Genomic DNA, 21,897 nt, shown 5'->3' on the forward strand with positions numbered 1-21,897 from the left:
ATTTCTTTTAACATTTATATTTGTAAAAAGAATGAAGCAGAATCGTTTCGACAAGTGTTGTCAATTGTTGCAGTTGCCCATTTATGTTGGATCGAGGTATATAACACTTTGATGTCTAATGTCGCTAGAATGAAGGAATCTTGCCATTTAAATGATTGTAATTGTCTTATCACTGAAGTGGAATTTTGTAATTGGCCCTTGGTTTAAGTATTACAGCCAAATATTCTGATAGGTTCTCTGTCACCCACCCGATTCCACTGAGAATCGGGCGTCCTTCCGGTATAACATCAAAGCATTTATGTATTTTAGGTAAGAAATACATTGTAGGTGTTACTGGATCATTGATGAGTAGGAAAGCTTTTTCATCATCAGAAATCAATCCACTTCTATGCCATTTTATTACGGATTCTCTGATTTGTATAAGAATATCTTGTTTTGCAGGTGAGCTTAAACTGGCATAACATCCCGGGGTACTCAAACGGTTTTCTGCCATACTCAAGTTATCTTCCCTATTCATAATCACAATATTTCCCCCTTTATCCGCCTCCTTGATGACGATCGATCCATTGATAATTCCTTCAACGCTCTTTTTTGTCCAGGTGTTAAGTTGTCCTTGTTGTACTTTCGGTTTGTCACATCTTTATTACAATGCTTTGAAATCTGATGAAATTCTTTTGTTACTGCCTGATAGAAAGTATCTATTATGTTATCTGCTGGTAATTGCAGAACAAATTTAGATTTTTTTTTAAGTTCACTTGTAGTTAGGCTGCCTGGTTGTATTCGTAACTCTGAAAGTAAATTTGTAATTTCAAAGTCTTGATCTTCAGTTAAGGATCCCAAAATATATGTGTCTTCTATATCTTGTACTGAAAGTTCACTTCTTTCCACTGGTTTGTCTTTAGGAACGTGATGCCTCGGGGCTTGGGTGGCAAAGAACTTTATTAATTTAATTTTTTTGACAAATTTATAAAGGTCAATGTGTATGTCGATTGGTTGCAATTTCTTAGCCGGTGCAAAGAAAAGGCCTTTGTTAAGTTGTTGATGTTCATCCTCTGTAATTATTCTCTTGGATAGGTTTAGTACTAGGTCCTCTTCTACTTGTTTTTGTTGGCTTCCTTCGAACTGGCCCGAGTGTGTCTTTTTCCTTCCGTTGTCGTTTCTTGGCTGCCGTTGTTTCCTCCCCCCCCCCCTTCCTCTCCTCCTTGTGCTGCTTTCGGTGTAGTGTTGTCCCCTGGTAACTGAAAACGGACTGTTTTTGCGTATTCCCTCTGTTTCCTTTCTTGTACCGTTTGATTTGGTTCAAATAACCTTTATCCCCAGTGGTTTTAGGATTCGAGACATCTTGGATGTCAGGATCAGACTCTACCTCAGAACTCGCTGATGATGTGTTCGGCGTGGAATTCTTTGAGGATGGTTTTATATACGTATCATATTTCGCCTGGAAGGTATAAACTCTATCTTCCTTATAATCTCGATCATCTCGGTAGCTTTTTCTTAGTTTTCTTATTTTGACTTCATCCTGGTAGATCTGTAATATGTCATACATTTTTTCGTAATGTTTTTGTTTTGATGCTTCACTCGACTTCATCTCTGAAATTTCCTTTTTGATCAGTTCAATGCCTTCTACTGCTCTCTTATGTTCTCGTGTAGAGTGTTCAATAAGTAAATCCATAAACCCATCATTATTCCTGGACATCAAAGAACCTGAGATCCGTACCTGGCTTACGAAAGAAGACACGGGATTCCGCAAATGTGGATATTGTACTATGTGTAAATTTGCAAGTGAAGCCACATTAGAATTCAAGGATCGGAATGGGAAATCGGTGAAAATTAAACAAGCAATTAATTGCAGAACTAAGTATGTTGTGTATAGCATTTGCTGTGTTTGCACTAAAATATATATATAGGCAGTACAAAACGAGAACTTAGAACAAGAATTCGATAACATCTCAGTAAAATAGGGAGTCAAGATCCTACCTTACCATTGGCGGCCCATTGGCAGAATTCACACCAAATGGACGATAAGAAATTGATCAAATTTGTTGGGTTACAACAAGTCACACTGTCTAAAAGAGGCGGGGATAGACTAAGAGCCTTACTTCAAGCAGAAGCCAGGCTCATTTGTTACTTTGATTCTACGGTAACAGGCCTGAACAAAGATACTGAAATGGCATCGTTTTTATAAGTGTGGTTTATGATTGTACTAATATATGTGATGGATAAAACTGAACATACATTAATGTATTAATGATGGAATAAGATTAATGTAGACAGTTAATAAGGAAACTAATTACTTTGTAATCACATACAAAGCATTCAATAATGTATGAACTTAATTGCATATCTGCTAATATGACTATGATGTCACAAAGGTGAATTACTTAAGAACACATTAAATGGAGTGGTAGAATGAGGAGTGCACATTCTTAGATATATAATGTCTTTCAAAATATGCACGTACTCATTCCCAAAATGCATTTATACAATATCAATGTGGTATTAATATAGTGCTGGAATGACATTTGGATTAATTATTCAGGTTGAAAGGAAAAAAGGGAACCTCGCTGTCATGGAAACCGTTGCAAATTAGGTAGTATAAAATGGCGCTTATGGCTCTAGTGACGGCACCCAGCTACGTGTGACACGCAACACATCATCATACTATTGATAATCAACATAAACTAGCATTAACTCGTGTGATTCTGATACCATTCAGTTCTTGGAATTTAATTAGATTAAGAATTTCGCATAACTAGTAGCACGGCATCTAGACCATAAAGACTACAAAATGACGAAAAGGGCACCGCGTCATTATGGAGACCGCCTTAAAAAGGATTTCCAAAATGGCGACGGCGTCTGTAGGAACGCCAACGCGAGTGAATAAGTAGCAGGAGGTAAGCAAAGAATACAGATTCGAGGTAGACAGGATTGCGATCTTTTATTAAATATGAACAGGACAATTGAAGTACATGCTAACATTGCGAGGTAAAAAGGAGTAAACGATTTGGAAAGCGCACCATATGGTTTGGATTAAAAATAACAGGATAACAAGTGTGGGAAGTTGATATTATCGATATACAATCTAAAGAGAGTCGGGCTAACATCTAGGCAACAATGTTATTTGTGCACTCATGCTTATATACAAACTATACACATTAGTGAACATAGTTAGTTTCGGAGATATGAAAAATAACCTTAATTAGGATTATATATTTATCTTTCTGGAATGAATACTGTGGATTAAGCAAATTCAATTATATGTAATTGACAGAGAAGGAGCTTGAGATTGAACCCAATTAAATCAAAGCAGAACAACTTAATCAGTGGATATACCAATAGCCATTGGGTAAATCAACATGTGGTTAAGAACATACCAGAGCTAATTATAATTCCATAAGTATTTGGCAATCATTGCTAACAATGTTGTATTTCTCTCTTTCTCCATTTCATTTATTTATTTATTTATTTTATTATTTTCTATTTATTTACTTACCTATTTGTTCTGTTGTGTATATGGGATGGAATCAAAATATGTGTAACATTTTGTTTGTTTCATCCCTTTTTACCTACCTTTTCTCTTTTTTGTGCTTTGTACAATGTATTTGCACTAAAGTGATTTTCTCTTATGACCCATACAACCCTCCCCGTTACCAATCCCTAATCTCTGTCTTTAAATTCAAATTGGAATACCTTACATCATATGTTTTTTTGGGGGGTATTGTGATTGGGGAATGTCTTGGTCATATGTAAATGTTGTTGCATTTAAATGATAAATCAGAATTTGAATGATAAGTCAAATGCACCAAAGTAGCCAAGTTTTGAAGAAGGCTGTATTAAGCCGTAACACGTGTCACAGGGCGTTTTTTGACTTAACCTTTGATCGAATAAAACGTACAACTTTCGAAAATTAACTGGTGCAGAGTCACAGAGTTATTTTTTCATTCAATTCCTGTAAATATAGAGTGTGGGGTCATATATCAACTGTGCGCTAGTGACCACTCTCTAATAATATTTATTTATTTAAATTTCCAGAAAAGCTGTTGATTCCAAATGTATGAATAGGAAAAAGAGAAAGAGATGGTTGGCTGCGGCAATTTCACTCCCACAGAGCTTCCCACAAAGTTCTGTAAATGGTAAATGATCAACAGAAAAATGGAGGTTTGTCAAGGCCCGCGCTCAAACCTAGTAACATATAAAGTCTGAATAATGGCATCAAAAATTGCAGAGAAATCACTCCAATAGAAGTTCCAATGTCACAAAAGTTCTTTAATATGGTGGACAGCCGACACGTGTTTCCGGCTGAATTAAGTATTTGGCCATGCATGTAGGTGCACAAAATACACAATCAAATGATAAAATATTATTACATTCGGTTATTTCACAAAGTGAAAAGAAAATGTCCAAAGTATAATACATGTGTATTAGCAGAAATTGGATGCACAAAAAGTAAAAAATGAAAATCATACCATATTGTGTCACAACAGCGGGTCAGGATGAACATGTGGGTTCGGGTGGTGGACGGAAAAATAGGAAGGGAAAATAAGAAATGTTTCTATGTATCCTTTTTCAAAAATTAGTTATCTCGGACTAGTGCCATTAGAAGTAAAATTGGATTAAACTTGGAATAAATATATACATCATTCCCCCTTTATAACTGGATAATTGTGGAGCCATTCCATTCGATACCAGATAACGTAATTAGAAACGCAATTGGATTTTCATTGTACTATACTACTCTTAAATTCCACTCCTAACAATTACAGATAGTTACGTAATTAAGCTTACCAGGCAAATGTTCCGTTTCATTAAATAACCCGTTGTGAAAATAGAGAAAAAATGCTAGTTGTCATAAATTCTGTGAATCAGCTTGGTCATAAATTCTGCATATCAGCCTGGTCTTCCAATTATTATTTGGTCAACTCTAAACAAAAAGGCCGGAAATTAGTTTAGAGGCCTCTAAAATAGTACCCAAAATGAAGGAAAAGAATGAATGAAAAAAGGGTAACCTACCAGAATGCTGCAACTACCAGAAAAACAATCCTGAAAATTAACAATCTTCTCCTTAGACCAGATTATTTGTGGCTTCCAAAAGCCCAAGGCAAAATTCACAGCTGTCAATAGCTTCTGTCACCTTTAGATGTAGTGAAATAATAAAACAATGTATTCTGTAATATTTTCTTAAACCATTATCAAAAATTGTTCGAAAAATTGTGTGATCTTATTGCAACTGAAGTTTTCGATGCCAGGTCTTCATCCTTATTAGTAACCTCCTCCTCAAACTATAGAACCCAATGCCCATTGTAGTGTGTTAGATCGTATTTCAACTGATGTCATCAGTCATCATATTCTTAACCCCCGGGAGATCTACCTATAATGCACAATATACCATTTATTGCCTTGTTATAGTTTACCTTATTCAGTAGCGAGTATTAGTGGGATCTATCCCATGTGGTCCGCGTTTCCATTTGGCAGAATGCCGTTTGCGGAGGAATCACGGGAAAACGTGTCTTTTACGCGATGACGTCACGCGTGAGTGCGCGTGACGTCTAATGTAAACAAACTCCTGATATAATCAAACATTGCTGTAACCCAAAGAAGATGTATTTTTGGCGTGGTACGCTATGGACTGTTTTAGTGAATGGATTGCCTTCACAATATGGGGATGCTAAAAATGCATGACTTATCCAGACAAAATATATACTGTTAGCTTCACCATTTATTATCAGACGCGATGACGTATCAAGGCAGTTTGCAGCGTAAATTCTTTCACAAGTTAAATACAGTTCCAATAGCTGCTTATCTTACCGATGTTCTGCCAAATCTTGAGGTTTCCTTCACCATGGTTAATCTAGAACAGTTTACACAAAAGGGGTCTTGAGACTCCCTTCCCCAAGACAGTGTTTCTCAGTTCTTTAAGTTCTCAGGATTCACTTCCCCAAGATGTAACTGTAGTACTCAAATGACTTGTACTTCCTTAATGTTCCTTGTAAGAAAACAATGGGTCGGCTTGACCCGCCTTTTAGCTTGCTTCAGCATTCAATTGTCACTTCTCTATGGTTCATTCACAAAGTCTCTTGCTCGTCATTATTGTGGGCTCCCAGGTCTAGGAGCAGTTCAGACCACACAGTCCACCCATCAATGGTCTCACAACCATAATTATTACATTCAAAATACTTACCACCGCACACAAATGTATTAACCTGACTGCACCTTCATACCTGTCCGACACGCTAGTTAGATCTCACACCAATAGGCCAATGAGACAATGCCACACTAACCAACTTAGGGTCCCACGCATCAAGCGAGCTAAAGCAGGTGGAATAAGCTTCCCCTACATCGCACCTAAACTATGGAACGCATTACCTAGCACGCTCAGAGCAGAAACCTCTCTCACCACCTTCCGAAAAAAACTGAAAACCACCTTGTTCAACTAATTCCCCCAACATGTGTATGCTCACCCTCTCCTCTCTTCTCCTCCTCACCTATAGCTATACACCTATAGCTACTACTTTTCTCTTGCAACTAAGTTATGACCTCTATGTATGTATAACAAGTCATGTTCATATCTGTAAACTTTTCTATTGCAACTAAGTTATGACTTCTCGGTATGTATAACAAGTCATGTTCATATCTGTAACCAGCGCCACGATGCCCTATGGGCTGCCTGTGCGCTTAACAAATGCGAATAAATAAATAAATAAATAAATAAATAATTTCCCCCTTAGCCTTGATGAGCTTCTTCACAGCCTCTTCTGCTTCAGACTTCTGGTTTATCCCTCATATACTCCCTTCAATTGCTGTCTTGTATATCAGTCTTTTGATTTGTCCATAAATGTATAAGGCGTTTCCCACTTTGGTTTATGAACCTATTTGCTATTGTTCTGTTCACAGTGCTGCTTGCACCCAGTCTTACACTCCTTGTCAGTTTCTTTAACAATTATCATTTGATATTTCATATTCCTTGCTTAATTCAAACAGTACCTGCCATTTCATTCGGTATTCAATAATCCGCACCTCCATTCAAACAGTACTTTTCGTTCAGCTAGATATTCAATACAGCGTAATTTCATTCAAGCAGTACTTTCTGTTCAGCCTGTCCTTCAGTAGTGGACGCCTGCATACCCCTCTTCTTAATCCTAGTACCAGAGTAGTATTTCACACAGGAAGTGTGCATTAATCCTAGTCTCCTCTTCTTCATCTCAGTACTAGGCAGGGGTGAATGAGGAAGTATGGGTTGAGATTGTAGCTAACCCATAAAGGCTGAGGAAGGGTAGCGTAGGTCAGTATTAGGAACGGGGGATACCATGCCTCGCCCTCCGGTGCTAAAGTCCTTCCATCCAGGCAATCCTCATTTACTTGTCCACCACCAGGGACAAGATCCAAAAGTGATGGCCCTTCCCTGGCCACCTGAATAGAAGATCCATGGAGAGTGGTTGTGAGAGCACCTTCAGGTTTCTCAAGTTGCGCTACAGAGATTCAGCAGGTATTTTATCTGTTCTTGGATTATAATGAATAGCTTGTGTTTTTTATGTCAGGTGTTAGGGGACTGTGTTGGAAAATTAATCTCTTCCTAACTACTGGGAGTTTAGCTAGTTCTGATGTACATGTTGTGATCTTTATGGTAACTAGAGACTTCATTCAACTATCCATGATAAAGTCCTTTGGCAAACTGATTTTATGCACTTGGACAATGGCTGTTTATGCTTTTATTATAATTTGATTAGCTTGGAAGTCTACTGCTTCTCATCCTTGGAACAATTATCTCACCTCTGTGTTCTGCACGTCGGCTACTCCCTTTCATGCATCTGACCTTGGCGCTTGCTGCAAACTACTGTTTGGGCAGCTTCAAGACTTCTAAATTAAATGTGTGTTCATGAATTCCATTTCTTGTCTGAGGCATTACTAGCATGTAGGCATGCTGCAGCCTCTGTGCTATAAGAAAATGGCTGTACTTCAGCGGTTCCTGCCTCCATATTAGAAACCTATATTTGTCTGTTTGCTTATTTTACATTCATTCTGTGCCTCTGGCATACGATGATTTCCCTGACCATGTATTCTGCATCTACCCCTACCTAAAATTCCATCTATCATATAGGGGTATTCAGTCCCTTTCCTGGAATCCTCCTCCCTTCTATGCTATTTACAGCATGCTACAGTACTTTCTACTAACTATAATCCCTACTTGTGTCGCACAGCCTAACTGATTCTTTATGTAGAAGCATTTACATTGGCTAATTGAAGCATGCTATTCAAAGTAGTCTCTCTTAAAATCTGATTTAATAGAACTGTCTTAGTTTGTCTTGTCTCTCACCCCTATATTCATGCAGCGGAAAGGCTGTCTCAGCTTGTATTGTTTCTCATCTGTCTGGTACTGGTGAAGGGTGGGCAGGAATTGGTACTTGTATATTTATCCAAGTAGGGGCAGTTGGTGGTACCTGTATATGCATCTGCACCGTACAATTGTCATCCTCCAGACTGTTCGGAATCTGGATTTCATCATCATTGGAGTAACAGAATTCCTGATCAGTTTACTGAAATAAAAATATTAAAAAGGAGAGAAAACAGGGTTGTTCCCTGCAGGATCACACACATTATAGGATGTGAATAAGATACATAAAAGCCATAGCAATAGTTTTAGATTGGTCAGAGAATTCTAGCTTAAGCCTGCTGATCTCAAAGAAGTCTATGTTTGACAGTGCTAAATACACATCACAGTTTGATGTAGCAGTCAAGATGCCCTTCTGAAGTTGTCTAATTCTGATAGAAGAACTAGTTCTTTGCCCCTGGAGAGGCAAAAACCCACCTGCTGTATTTGAATATTTCACACTATAGGAAAAGCGTGTGTACACAGGATAATGTGGGTAACAGTGGAAATGTTCAGAGTGTAATGTATTTTAATGTAAATTATGTTCATAGACATAAAAATGTATTTTGTAAAGTATCTTTCTCCTTTTAAGTGGAGGAGTTTTAACCTCAAACACAATCTCACAGAGCCCGTTGAAAGTTCAACATAGTGCATATGGCCAATTGACATAGTGTATACGGCCAATTGTTGTGTCTGCTTCTCATTGTCTTGGATTCCACTTACAGGGTCTGGACTCAAATAAATCATGTTGAGCGATGAGAGAGTAATACAACTCACATGCAGCATGATTTGAAATAGACAAGAGATCATTAAATAAAGTAAATTGAAGTCAAAGTTTTAAAAATACATGAAGAATATTATTTAATATACTTCTACATACTTCTACATACCGAGAAATATTACAATGAATAATTACATAATACATAGAAATATTGAGAAATAGTGCTTAATCAAATGATTTTCTGTTTATATGTTTTTTTTAAATATATATATTTTCTTAGTGTATGCAACTCGAAGTATGCTGTTAAAGTGGTATCCCTCTATTTGGCCTTTTCTGCAGCTAATTGTATATTATCATGGTTGACATACATTGGGCCTCATCACGACTTGGGCGGTAACGCCGGCGGTATTACCGCTGGCGGTATTAGCCCTACCGCCGAACTCCCCGGCGGTATCAGTGCAAATTTTCGGCGGATTTCCCCCCAGCTAAGAGCTGGGGCGAAATTCGCTGAAGTCCTGATTTGGCGGAACTGTAAATCCGGCGGTAATATCGCTACCACCAGATTTAAGGGTTACCACCAAAGTCGTGATGAGGCCTATTGTGTTCACCTGGAAGATGAATTTGAAGTCTTATTGTGGTATGTGCAAGGCAACAGCTCCCTCTAGCTGTGATAACAGATGAAGCAGGCAGGATGACTTCGGACAAACATACATCTGAACTTTTTATCATATGGTATGATAAGCCTACAAATGCTTTTCCACTATTTTCTTTGCTAATTGGGCTCCAAATGAGAGCAATTGGGAGGTTGGATCAGAGGTTTCAAGAACAGGCATTCTTACCTTAGAAGAGACTTTATGAGGGCTTGTTTAAACTTAGAGGGGGCTGTCCCCACTATGAAAGATCTATTAGTTATGTGGGCTACCAATGGAGCAAGAGTAGAGATTTGTTTTATAATGAACAATCCTCACTGGACAGAGGACCATCAGAGACACAGACTTTGAGTCCATTAAATAATGTCTTGTATTATGACTAATAAGAATTCTGACAGAGGGTTCTGAAGGTCATTTCTTTCAGCTCGGTATATATATATAAGAAAATTCAGAGGTTACGATTTATGACATCCTGAATATTCCAAATGTTTATTAAATAAAATTGAAGCCACCTTATTACACTCAACAGTGGTGCTGTAAGCCATTGGAATAAGCTACTGAAGTGGAAAGCTCCATTGAGATAGCAAAGATTTCATATTGAATATTGGCAGCAGAAACAACCCACTATTTTCCACACAGCTGTTTGTCTTTTTGTATTGAGAATATTGATGCCAATATAGTTGGCTAGATCTTGGGTCAATGGCCGAGCGCCAATGGTATTATATACCGGTAAGTCCAACCCGTTAGTCCAAATTGCCACGCGATGGAACGTTTCTCATGCACTCACTTCATGAGATGACCACAGACTTGTATCTCGTGATTGAATGAATGCTAATATCTCTCAAAAAACAAATGTGAGTGTCACACAAGCTTCCCTCATGGATGCTCTGCTCCTCTTGCTCTGAAGTGACACCCACTGGCATGCCTGTCGTCCCCTCACTTCATGAGACAGACCTGGACTGGATTGGTGATATTGTCCACTTCCGTTACTGAATCTTTGCTATTTCCTCCAACACAAATCATGCAATTGTGATTCTGACACAAGAACTTCACCAGATGGATGCTGACTGATATATCCCACCTCTGTCTCTAAATCTCCGCTGTTTGAGTTACACATAAGCTGCCCTCAGATATTCTCTACTCTTCTTCCCAAGTGTCACTCAATGGCACATTTCTTCCTCACTGACTTCATGAGATGGACACCGACTGTTGTTGACTTTTCTTCCGTCCCACTGAATTTACTTCCTGCCACAAAGATCATGCTTGTGTGACTCACAAGCCACAATTAGAAATGTCTTGCTCCTCCTCCTGCTTCCTTGTGTCATGTTATGGCACGTTTCTCATACTCAATTAATGAGACAGACATTGTCTGGTGATTGATATCTCTTGCCTTGCTGTATCTCTGCTACTTCGGTCAATAGAAATCATGCCACAATGAGTGTCCTAAAACCTGCCCTCAGTGATTCTTTGCTTCTCCTGTTCCTACTAAATGTGAAGCACAAGATGGACCCTGTAGCCCTGGGTAGCAGTAGTGTTGAAGAGGAGGGAACTGGTGTTTGAAGATTGATGGTGGTACAGTCAACAGTGGTGGGCTAGTAGGTTTCCTCATGCATTTTGGATGCAGCGATACAGAGTATGAACTGCAGAGTGAGCGCTGAACACTGCATGCGTGTGAAAGAATCTGATAAAATAGGGCACCCATCGGTGGTAGTGATAAGTGTGCCAGGCCCATTTTCACTGCCTGCATGGCAAGCATACAAGTAGCATTTCCCGTGTAGAGCAGTGTTGTGTAGAGTAGAGAGAGAGATGTAACGAGATCAAGATGAAAGTGAGCCTGTGACTTGTTGTGGAGGAAAATGTAGGTTGAACGGTTAGAAAACCAGATGGGGGAGACAGGTCGGATTCAGGCAATTGAAGCTTGCCAGTCAAATATCCTACAGGTCTGCAAAGGGAGCCACACCTTTTTGCTTTTGGCCCCAAGAATGTGGAATTCCTTTCCTTGATCTTTAGAGGTCCCTCAAGACAATACTGTTTTAGAAAACAAATGAAAATCTAGTGGATATGCCCCACCGCAGCTATAAGTTACCTTCTTGAGGTCATCCCTATCTGGCAAAAGATTTCTTTATAAATATTATAATATAGCATGCAAGCACCTAAAATTCTTAATCCAGACAAAACACTTCCTCAAGCAACTTTAATAAACAAGGACCAGCTGTTCTGATTTGCTTAATAATGTATTTCAACCTCAGATCACCTATTAAAAGAAAACAGATTTTTCGATCTTTGAATACGGGAAACACTAATAGACTACATCAGACCTCACTAACGTCCATCAAATGCACTATCAACCCCATATTTCTTTTTGTTTTACTCTCCGAGACCTAATTCCAACGTATGGTGCAGCAGATGTAGCTCCCTGCCTTGCCTTTTGGGGTGAGGCTTTTCCAGTTTGTGCTGGGAAAATCACAGCTTTCCTGTTCCAATTCTGGCTGGATTAATGTGGTCCTGGCAAGTGGGGTATGGCATTTAGGTTGTTTACCTGCAGATCGGCTTCACCTGTTTCTAACCCACCATTGCCACTTTTTAATCAGCTTAACTGGATAACATATAACTCCCTTGTTACCTTTCAGTCAATGCAACTCAATAACCTGTAACTGCCTAGCTATCACTCATTATCTATGCTTTTATGCTTTCCTGTACACCTGAAGTAGCCCCACATACCATGAGTCGTGGCTTTGCCAGACTGTACACCCACACCTACTTTGTCTTTATGCTTACCTGCACTTATGAATTTGGACGCCTCCATGAGGCTTGGTTTTACTGGAGTATGCATTTAAAATACACAAATACTTTGTAACCACTTTTGCACGGTATTGTACTCTGCATTTTGTCATTTTGCACTTATTTCAACTAGCACATAGATACCTGAGGGTTTTGTGTGGTACTATGAATGCAAAAATAAAATAAATAAACACATATTTGGGAATTTTGCATTTTTGGCAGTATAGTGCTTGTGGATCTAACAATAAGAGAAGGTGTTAGTTATTATCATATAATAATATATAAAAAAAAAGGTCAGGTGTATGTTTGTCGAAAGCCATCATGCACCTGCTTCACCTGCTACCATCGCTACTGGGAGCTGTTGTCTTACGCATACAACAATGAGACTTCAAGTTGCTCAGTAGAGACTGCCCGCTTTGCCAGTTATCACCGCTAGAGGGAGCTGTTGCCTTATGCATACAATAATAAGATTTCAAGTTCATTTTCTAGGTGAACAAAATGTGTATATTTCAACAATGATAACATACAATTAGCTGCAGAAAAGACCCAAGACAGGGATACCACTTTGACAGCATACCTCAAGTTGCATAGACTAAGAAAATATATACATAAAAAAACATAATAAGAAATTCATTTGTTTAAGCCACTCAATAGAAATTTAGCAAAAACAATGATGGGAAACCTCCACCCAACACACCTTTGGCCCATGTACACAGGATTTTGCACTAGCGTAGTAATCAAACCCTCCAATGCTCTCTGTAGATTGTGAATGGGGCATTCCAGACAAAATTCTGAGGTTGATAAGTTAGGGGCAAAAGGTGGCTTCTCCGTTTTCTGGAGTCTTCTTGAGACTCACCCTTTCCCTACAACACCACGGCTTGCAACACAAGTAGAAACATTATAGTCCTATATGCATTATTCTTAAACCAACTTCGCCCTGTTGGACAAGCACAGCACAACTTGTGTTTACCCAACTATAGAAAACAACGGATGTATTAGCTTATCTGATAAAATAAGAGATTTGCCAGTTGTAGGGATGTATAGCAGTATTTTTAAAAGCAGATACTACAAAATGTGATTGGTAGAAGCTTAGGAGGTGTCAGGCACATTAGGAGAGAGGCAGGGTTGCTCTTGATTGACAAGGGGTTAGGATATAGGGAACTGAGCTGAGAGGCGTAGTTTGTCATTCTGGGATTCTGCTTCTTGCCTGTGTCACGATCCGGTGCTGGGCTCCTGGGCTGCAATCTGAAGACAGTGCTGGGGGAGGTGGTGCCCTGGCTTTGAAGTATTCCCAGGCCAGTGCGAAGGCTGTTGTACTGCTGCACAGATAGCCACGGCAGAAAGAGATAAACCAGGCAAGACACAGGAACCTCGCCGATCATTGTAAGTGCTGTTTAAATTGAGGACCACGTGGAATGTGTGAAATTTATTATCAGTCAGCCTAGGGATCTATTTTAAAACCAAATGTCATATGTTTGCTTCTTTCTTTTTGCACATGTTTAGAGAGAACTGCATACCACGTTGAAAAATATTTTCCATAATTTGCCATGTGTTTGTATTTTATCTCTTAGAGGGTCGAAGCTCTGTACGCCATTGGTAAGAAACCAGGACTGTGATATCATGAAATGTAACATTTTATTTCTGATTGTACATTGCTGAGTTCAGAGAGAGTAATCATAATAGCTGCAGTAACAGAAATGAGGCTGGTGTGCAGTTTTTGTGTTTCATTTCATGCATCTGATGATCACTGTTTCAGTGGGGAAATTTCCAAGGGGGCTCACAGTGATACAATATTTACTGTTTTTGTTACGCAGGAAGGTACATTTAGGAAAACAAGGAAAAGTATACATATGCAAGTAGAAAGTTGTGTGTTTGTGAATGTGCTTCCTTGCATGCTAGAAGGGAAGCAGTGCCCTTTAAGGCACCAATGTCTTTAGTATAAATAAACCACTGACATGAGATACATGCAAAAAAGTGACATTATCTATGGTATTACTGGGTTCCCTAAAAGTGTAATAAGCCTGGGGGTTGTTTACTGTCAGCCCAAAGTGTGTCATAATTATAAAGAGGGAAGGTTTGTCTTATCATAGGACAGCATTATAGAAGGTATGCTCACCACTATGCCACAAAAATACGATATCACTAAAAACTACCACCAAAGTAACCTAACTAAATTACCACCAAGATAAGATAATACTAAACTACTGCCAGAATAGGGTAATACTAAATTGCCACCAAATGAAGTAAGGCCAATTTACCACTAAAGTACCGCCAAAATACCATGGTACTAAAATACAGCTAAATTAGTTAATAGCCCGGAAGACAAAGCCTCTTACACAGTTCAAATTACAATTGAGTATAGGCAGTTAGAAACATTCATAAAATACATGCTCTTACCTGTGCAGGAGAGCTTCGAGTTTTTCATAAAGACCAGGTCTTGTTGTTGCTTCTAGCACATTTTTTATTTTTGCTGTTTCATACATTAATTCCTGTATGAATTAACAGAGTGTGAGTTGATGCACTTTAATCAGAAGCATGGAATATACATAATTGATAGAACAAGAATGAATCTAGCACTGATAACAGTGCAGTGCTACTATGCTTTCTATTTCTTCACTAACTAGAAATAACGCATTCTATCTTCCAAAGTGGTCAATACATTCATATTATGTGTGAAAACTCAATCTATAGTGATGAACAATAATTCAAATATGTAAACTATAATACTAATGTTGCAACTTTCTATTTACAGAGCATGCTGCACAAATGAAAGCACCCTTGTAGCACCATTACTCAACACATGGGTGCTTTTGACAATTTACAAAAGACAGGCTGTGTCAGCCCTGTGGGGAAATGGTCTTCTTTTATGAAAAACAAAATAATCCGTTGGGAAAAAAACGAAAAACAACATAATTACATTTCTGAGCTATTCATCAATTAGCCCATGTTCAAAGGATGTGAAAGGTAGAGGGTGGCATTTATTGTTGATAAAATGGGACAGGAATCGTTATTTCCACATCATACCTTTTGTTTGTACCGGAAAACCCTCTAAACCCCCCCCCAGGGGCTGATTCTATGGTGTATGTTACATAAGAAAAATGCCCTGTCTCAGCAGAAATACACTTTACCATGATGCAAAGGGTGCTGAGCTAACCCCAGAGTGCCAGTAAATCATGTCTTTCCAGGAATGGCCGACTTTATGTATAACCACCAGTCTAAGGTTAGCTCAGAATCCTTTGCATCATGGAAAAGTGTCTTTCTGCTGAGACACAGCAATTTTCTTATTTAACATGCACCTCAGAATCAGTCCCTCATTATGATGATGCGGGAAACTGGAGGGGAGAATATCGGCTTTCCACACTATATCTAGCACAAGCTCAGGATCATGCCCTAAGTAGCCTTCAAATAATATGTTCAAAGATTTAGATGGCACTTAGAAGTAGATGTAAATGTTTGCACTCACTTCCCTATTAACGTTCAGAAATATGAAATGTTTATTAAAAGAATGCTAATTTGGGGGTTTTCTGCTGAATCGTGTTTTTGGTGGTTCTGGGTAATAACATAGTATAAGTAGGTAATGTGTGGTTACATTTTGGTATCAGTCTTGTAGGTCAAGAGCAGAAGCATGATTGCTAGAACAGTTGAGGGCACAGGCTTCGATTAACCACAGAACCAGTGGCAGCTGCCAGTAATGATACTATAAGAACACATGTCCATGTGTCTTCTGCCAATATATGAAAATATCCCCATGTAAGAACATACTCCAGTTGGATTTAACATTAAAAATGCATGCCATAGTATGAAAACATGTCCTAACTGGGTGCGCCAAAATTCCAGTCTAGCTACATTATAACACTTATCATGCTTGCGTTATCAAAGATGCTGAAGACATGCCACAGTAAGAAATGGGCAGAACGGTTGCCTAACCATGCCAGTCTTGCTTCATAATAACACTTATCATGCTTGCTTTTCCAAAGATGCCCCATAAAAAATGTCAGACCACAATAGGAAATGGCTACACTGGCTCCATTGAAATGCCAGTCTAGCTACATAATAACACTTATCATGCTTGCTTAATCAAATATGCCCAGTACAAAGGTTCATGCCACAGTAAGAAATGGCTAGACTGGATGCATTAAAATCCCAGTCTAGCAAAATAATAGCACTTATTATCAAGCATGCTTCATCATCCATCATCTGTCCTATGGTGGGCCAGCACCTCACACTCAGACATAATCACATTAATTATGAATGTGATTAAGTGTGAGTGTGAGGTGCTGGGAGGTGCTGGGGGCAGATGTGTGTCTCACTATGGGGTCTCAAGGTACAGCCATGGTATTTTTTACTGGACACAGACTCCTAGCAAAACAAATACCACGCCTGTCCCCTGGGCCCCCAGATCCTAACACACACACACAATCAATGTGATTATGTAGCATGGAAACTCAAGGAAACAGAGTATAAGGTCATGATTATAGAAGCCAAATGTAGCTTTTATAATGGCCAAATAAATCAGGCCGGAAACCAAACTAAAGAACTTTTCCATCTTTTCAGATCCTGGGAAAAACCTACAGTCACGGACCCTTTTATCAAACCCACCAATGATGACTGTATAATATAAGAGTTCAAAAAGCCTTCTCTGACAAATTACAGCAAGCACAAAAAAAGATCAGGGAATGGCTAACTAGGCAGGAATTATATCCTACAGCCGCAATTTCAAACAACAGTAAGGAAAACAAGGACAAGAGCAATGTAAATGCCAAGGTGGAACCCCAGAGTCAGGGGAACGCCCTGTGGGTTTCAGGTTCACAAGGATGACACGGTAGAAATTCATAATATTCTTAAAACCATGCACCGCACTAGTTGCCCAGGAGAACTCTTACACTCCAAGATAATTCTGGAGCAAAAGGAAATCCTTGCACCGTTTCTATGAAGGTTTGTTAATGCCTCATTTCGTACAGGTGTGATTCCACAGTCTATAAAAGATGTGGCGGTTATTCCACTGTTAAAGAAGGTGGGTTCTGATCCAAATGACGCTGCAAATCTCAGGTCAATTACAAATAGCCTTTTCTTCTTGAAACTGATTGATAAAGTTGCTACTGTGCAACTACAATCTCCGATTTCAGGTGCAGGCATTCTGCATAAAAAACAATCTGGTTTTCGCAGCTTCCATGGCACTGAGAGTGCATTACTGGATTTACAGACTCATATGTTATCCAGGATACAGTCGTGTAAATCGGGGCTGCTGGTATTGTTAGACTTATCGGCGGCTTTCGATTTGCTCGATCACAAGATTCTGCTGGATCAGATGGCCACCGGGGGGGGGAGGGCTTTCAGTAGAGGCTATTAAATGGCTAAAATCATTTCTCAAGGGTCATCGCTCAAGAGTTCACTGGGGTGAAATGCCTCTGATTTTGAAATCAATACCTGTGGAGTCCCTAAGGGGGCATGCCTTTCCCCCTTGCTTTTTAATATATATATATTATCCCTCTATGTATGGACTTGGAAAATGTGGGTTTCTTTTTCTCTAATTACGCAGACGATTTCCAGCTGGCACTTGAGATCAGTGGTAATCGTGAAATCGACCAGGGAAAGCTGGATTTAGTCTATCTAACCATTAAGGGTTGGATGACAACTAACTGGTTGTGTATAAATGCAGCGAAGAACGATCTCATGATCTATGGGTCTTGGCACGCCAGAGAAAGGTTGAGTCCGGCTTTTGCAAGTTTTATGATTGATGGTAGCCAGATAGCAGTCATGTCCAAGGTGAAAATCTTTGGCACCTACCTGGAGGCCAGCTTAAACAGTGGTGCCCATGTTGAGGCAATAGTGAAAAACATGAATTAACATCTTAAAGTGTTACGCCATGTTGCCCCTTTGGTTTCAAAGGAAAATCATGTAAAATTGGTCAGAGCGGTGATTCTCCCAGGAGTGGACTATTGTAATGCCTTCCTTGGTGGGGCGAACAAGGAAGATGTCCAGAAACTGCAAAAATTACAGAATGCTGCAGTATGCATTGTACACCAAATGAGTCATGCTCAACCTACTTCTGCGGTTCGGTGAAATCTGAACTGGTTGCCTGTCTCAGCAAGGATCCAGTTTAAGTTGCTGACTATCTGCCATAGATGTGTCTTTGGAAATGCTGCAATGATCTTAAGGACAGGCTGAATGTTTATCGTCCTAAAAGAAATCTTCGATCCGCCAAGGCTTGCTGTCTAGAAGTTGATAGCATAAAAAGAGCCTTTGGAAACAGTTGTGTGATTCATGCTCTAGCAGCACGCGCTTGGAATGACCTACCGGAAAATATTTGCAAGGATGAAAATCACCTGGCGTTCAGGAAGGTCCTGAAAACAAGATTGTTTGAGTAACACAAGAACTCTGATAGTACATGACCATTTCTGTTAGAGCACCTGGATGCCTTTGGCATGATACAAATCCATTAACATAACATAACATAACATTATGTGTGTGTCGTGTGCTAAGCTATGGGGGCCCAGTTGGTAGGCATGGCATTTTGTACTGGATATCTTTCATTAATATCCAGTAAAAAATACCATCTCTGTTCCCTGGGCACCACACATATTCAACATGATTGTGTGTGTAAATGAGGTGCCGAGCGGCCCAGGGGGAAAGCATGGTATTTTTTACTGGACATCTGTGATATATGTCAGTAACAAAAATACCATCCATACCGCCTAGACCTCACAGCACCTCAGAAGCAAAACTGATTCTGGCTGGTGAGGAGGGGTTTTGTGCAACAAAGGAATTTTTAAAATGCCTTTGTTGTACAACCCTCTTCCCCATACTCCCAAAATCAGCAACACAGACCAGCACAAACACACACTCACAAACACATTCACACAACATTCACATAGCAAACACGTGAGTACCCATCATCATTCACTCATGTGTATATAGTTCCGGGACATTCAACAGCTGAAGAGGAAAAAAGCCCGGGAGAGAGCTGTTCACTCAATGTCAGCTGGGTCATGGAAAGGATGCTGGGGGCTGCGAGAAACCAAAGGCATGTTGGAGTAAGCAGCCCAAAAAGTGGAGCCGCAGCACACTCTCGGTCATTGTATCTGGAGTAGCAAGGTGCTGCAAGACACAGAGAGCTGGTGAAAGACTCCCAGAACCATTCAACTGACAGCAGCACCAGCAGGTGAGGACAAGGGATGTCGGGGATGCCAATAAACCCTAGTGAGCCAAGTAGAGGGATTGGGAAGCCAGACGGGTGCTGGTAAAATTAACTGTGCACCACTATTGACAGCGGAGAACCAGAATAGGGGAGCTGGGAATAGGAAAACCCAGCCAAGAGAGAGGCGTAACAGGAAAGGGGTCGCTGACCCACTCACACACAAATATAAAAGGTGAAAGAAAGCATGAAAGCCTAATGAGGAATACAAGTCGAATATTGAATGGTCATTGAGGCGACTGCTTATGAAAAGAAACCTGAGAGAATAAAGTCAGACTTTGTGCGAGTTGGAAACTCGCAGCTGATCTGTGAACAAATGATGAAGTTATCATGGTAAAAGGCCCATAGACCCATCCCCCTTTCATTGGTGGGTATATGACCCCAGAGACATTGTGTGATGAAAACCCGGGCAGGAGAGAATAGTAGGCAATTACAATTGTGTGAATGCAAGAAGTCAGGCAGGAGAGTACACCAGGCAATTATAAGTGTGAGAATACAAGAAGCCCTGGCAGGAGAGTATACCAGGCAATTACAATTGTGGTAAAGCAAGACACACTGGCAGAAAAATATAACAGGCAACTATACCTGTGTGCAATAAAGAGTTCCTGAAAAGAAACCTCAGGACATAGAAAAGGATTGTGTTGATTAGAAATAAAAAGGTCCCGAAAAGAAACCTCAGGACGGAGAAAAGTATTGTGTTGATTAGAAACAAAGAGGTCCTGAGAAGAAACATCAGGACTAAAACAATGGATTGTGATAAGCAGGAGAGAAGAAGCAAAAACCCTGTCAGGAAAATAAAATTGGAGTTCTGAATGTCAGGCAAGCGTGTATGTCAATAATGTTGTGGACCAAGAAAGACACACAGAACTATTGTATGTGAAACATCAGAGAGTAAAGAGGAATCCATGTGAAGGGAACAACCCTTTGGAGGAAGGACCTTTATCCACAAAGAACTTGCATGTTGGAGCCATTTATTCTTCTTTTGTGAACACTTAGATAAACCATGCAAGGTTAAAGCCATTTCACATTTCACCTAAGAGTTTAGTTTCAGTGTGAGAGTCAGAACAGAACTTTGGACATGGGACAGTTTTGTTGTGGACATTCTGACATAGTAAGAGGCTTAGTTTCGGTTTAGTTTAGGTAGGGAAATTCCTCTTAGAGCAGGGTCAGAGAGGCATTTTCCCAACCCCTTTTATTTTCAATAAAAGTCTTTAACCAAAATCATATCTGACTTGTGTCCGAGTTTAATTCCGGACGTCTCACAGCATGTTTTGGGAGGTCCAGTCCCTGCCTTAGAAGAGCATTGCTTTGTCAAGATGGTTTTAGAATAAATGCCTAACGAGGAGGTACACACAATGATATTCTTCTCTCAGAACTGTGTAAACAAATGGGGCAAATAACCCAAAGTATTGTGAGATTCTGAGATGCACTTGCAGATGTCACCATTTGTGCCAAAACATATGTGCCGTAAACTAAAATGGCATTTGAAAGGGTCCATTGTTTACCTCCTTTATGCATTTGCACAAATCAGGGGACACTTCTATGCATTGAAAAGTGCATCCCATATTAATTAATTGGATGTGATTTAAATGCGCAGAAAACAAATACATTCAACTGTGCCTGTTTGGAAGAGCTGCAGCGAGATTCAAATTGCATGATAGATCAATTCCTGTCCTTCTTACGCTTTATTTCTTTTAGGTTGAACAACAGATTCATGAACCACTGTAGTTCCACTTGCATTTCTATCCCTCAATCAGGTGCAGACATGTTTTTCTTTTTTTAGCATTTCACAGTGACTGACCTTTTAAGAGCATTTATTGTAAAAAGTGCTCTCAGCACTGGCGTGTTTTCTCGGAGCCATTCATACAAAAGTTTTGTCAGGGGGACTGGCCAGCAGATCTATTGTGCTGCTGTCACAGGCATGCTGGAAGGTAAATATCACCTTTGTCAATAATTTAACCTGCGCATTTCTATAACAAACTCAAATACAACAACAAAAATTCTCTACACTTTCTTTATTTACATTAGTTTATTATAATTTGTCGCTTAATGCCAGCATATATTAAACAAGAAGGCATCAGAGTTTCTAATCTAATTGGAATAGTGGTATTGCATATGTTCACAAATCTGGTATTGTTGGTGAATGAAGGAGTGCGTCTCCCAGTGTCTTACTGGTCCATGTGTT

The 21,897-nt window shown here is 39.6% G+C and overlaps 1 protein-coding gene across 1 annotated transcript in view; it reads right to left on the minus strand.

Annotated features, from left to right (window-relative positions):
* Positions 1-21,897, minus strand: part of DNAH11 (dynein axonemal heavy chain 11) — a 4,227,155-nt gene that overhangs the window by 2,405,233 nt on the left and 1,800,025 nt on the right. Inside the window, exon 27 of the mRNA XM_069648254.1 lies at positions 14,915-15,006. Within this exon, the coding sequence (XP_069504355.1) occupies positions 14,915-15,006 (92 nt within the window). The remainder of the gene's footprint in view (positions 1-14,914; positions 15,007-21,897) is intronic.

Source organism: Ambystoma mexicanum, chromosome 2q (genome assembly GCF_040938575.1).
Source record: "Ambystoma mexicanum isolate Mex_15411 chromosome 2q, UKY_AmexF1_1, whole genome shotgun sequence".
NCBI lineage: Eukaryota > Metazoa > Chordata > Amphibia > Caudata > Ambystomatidae > Ambystoma > Ambystoma mexicanum.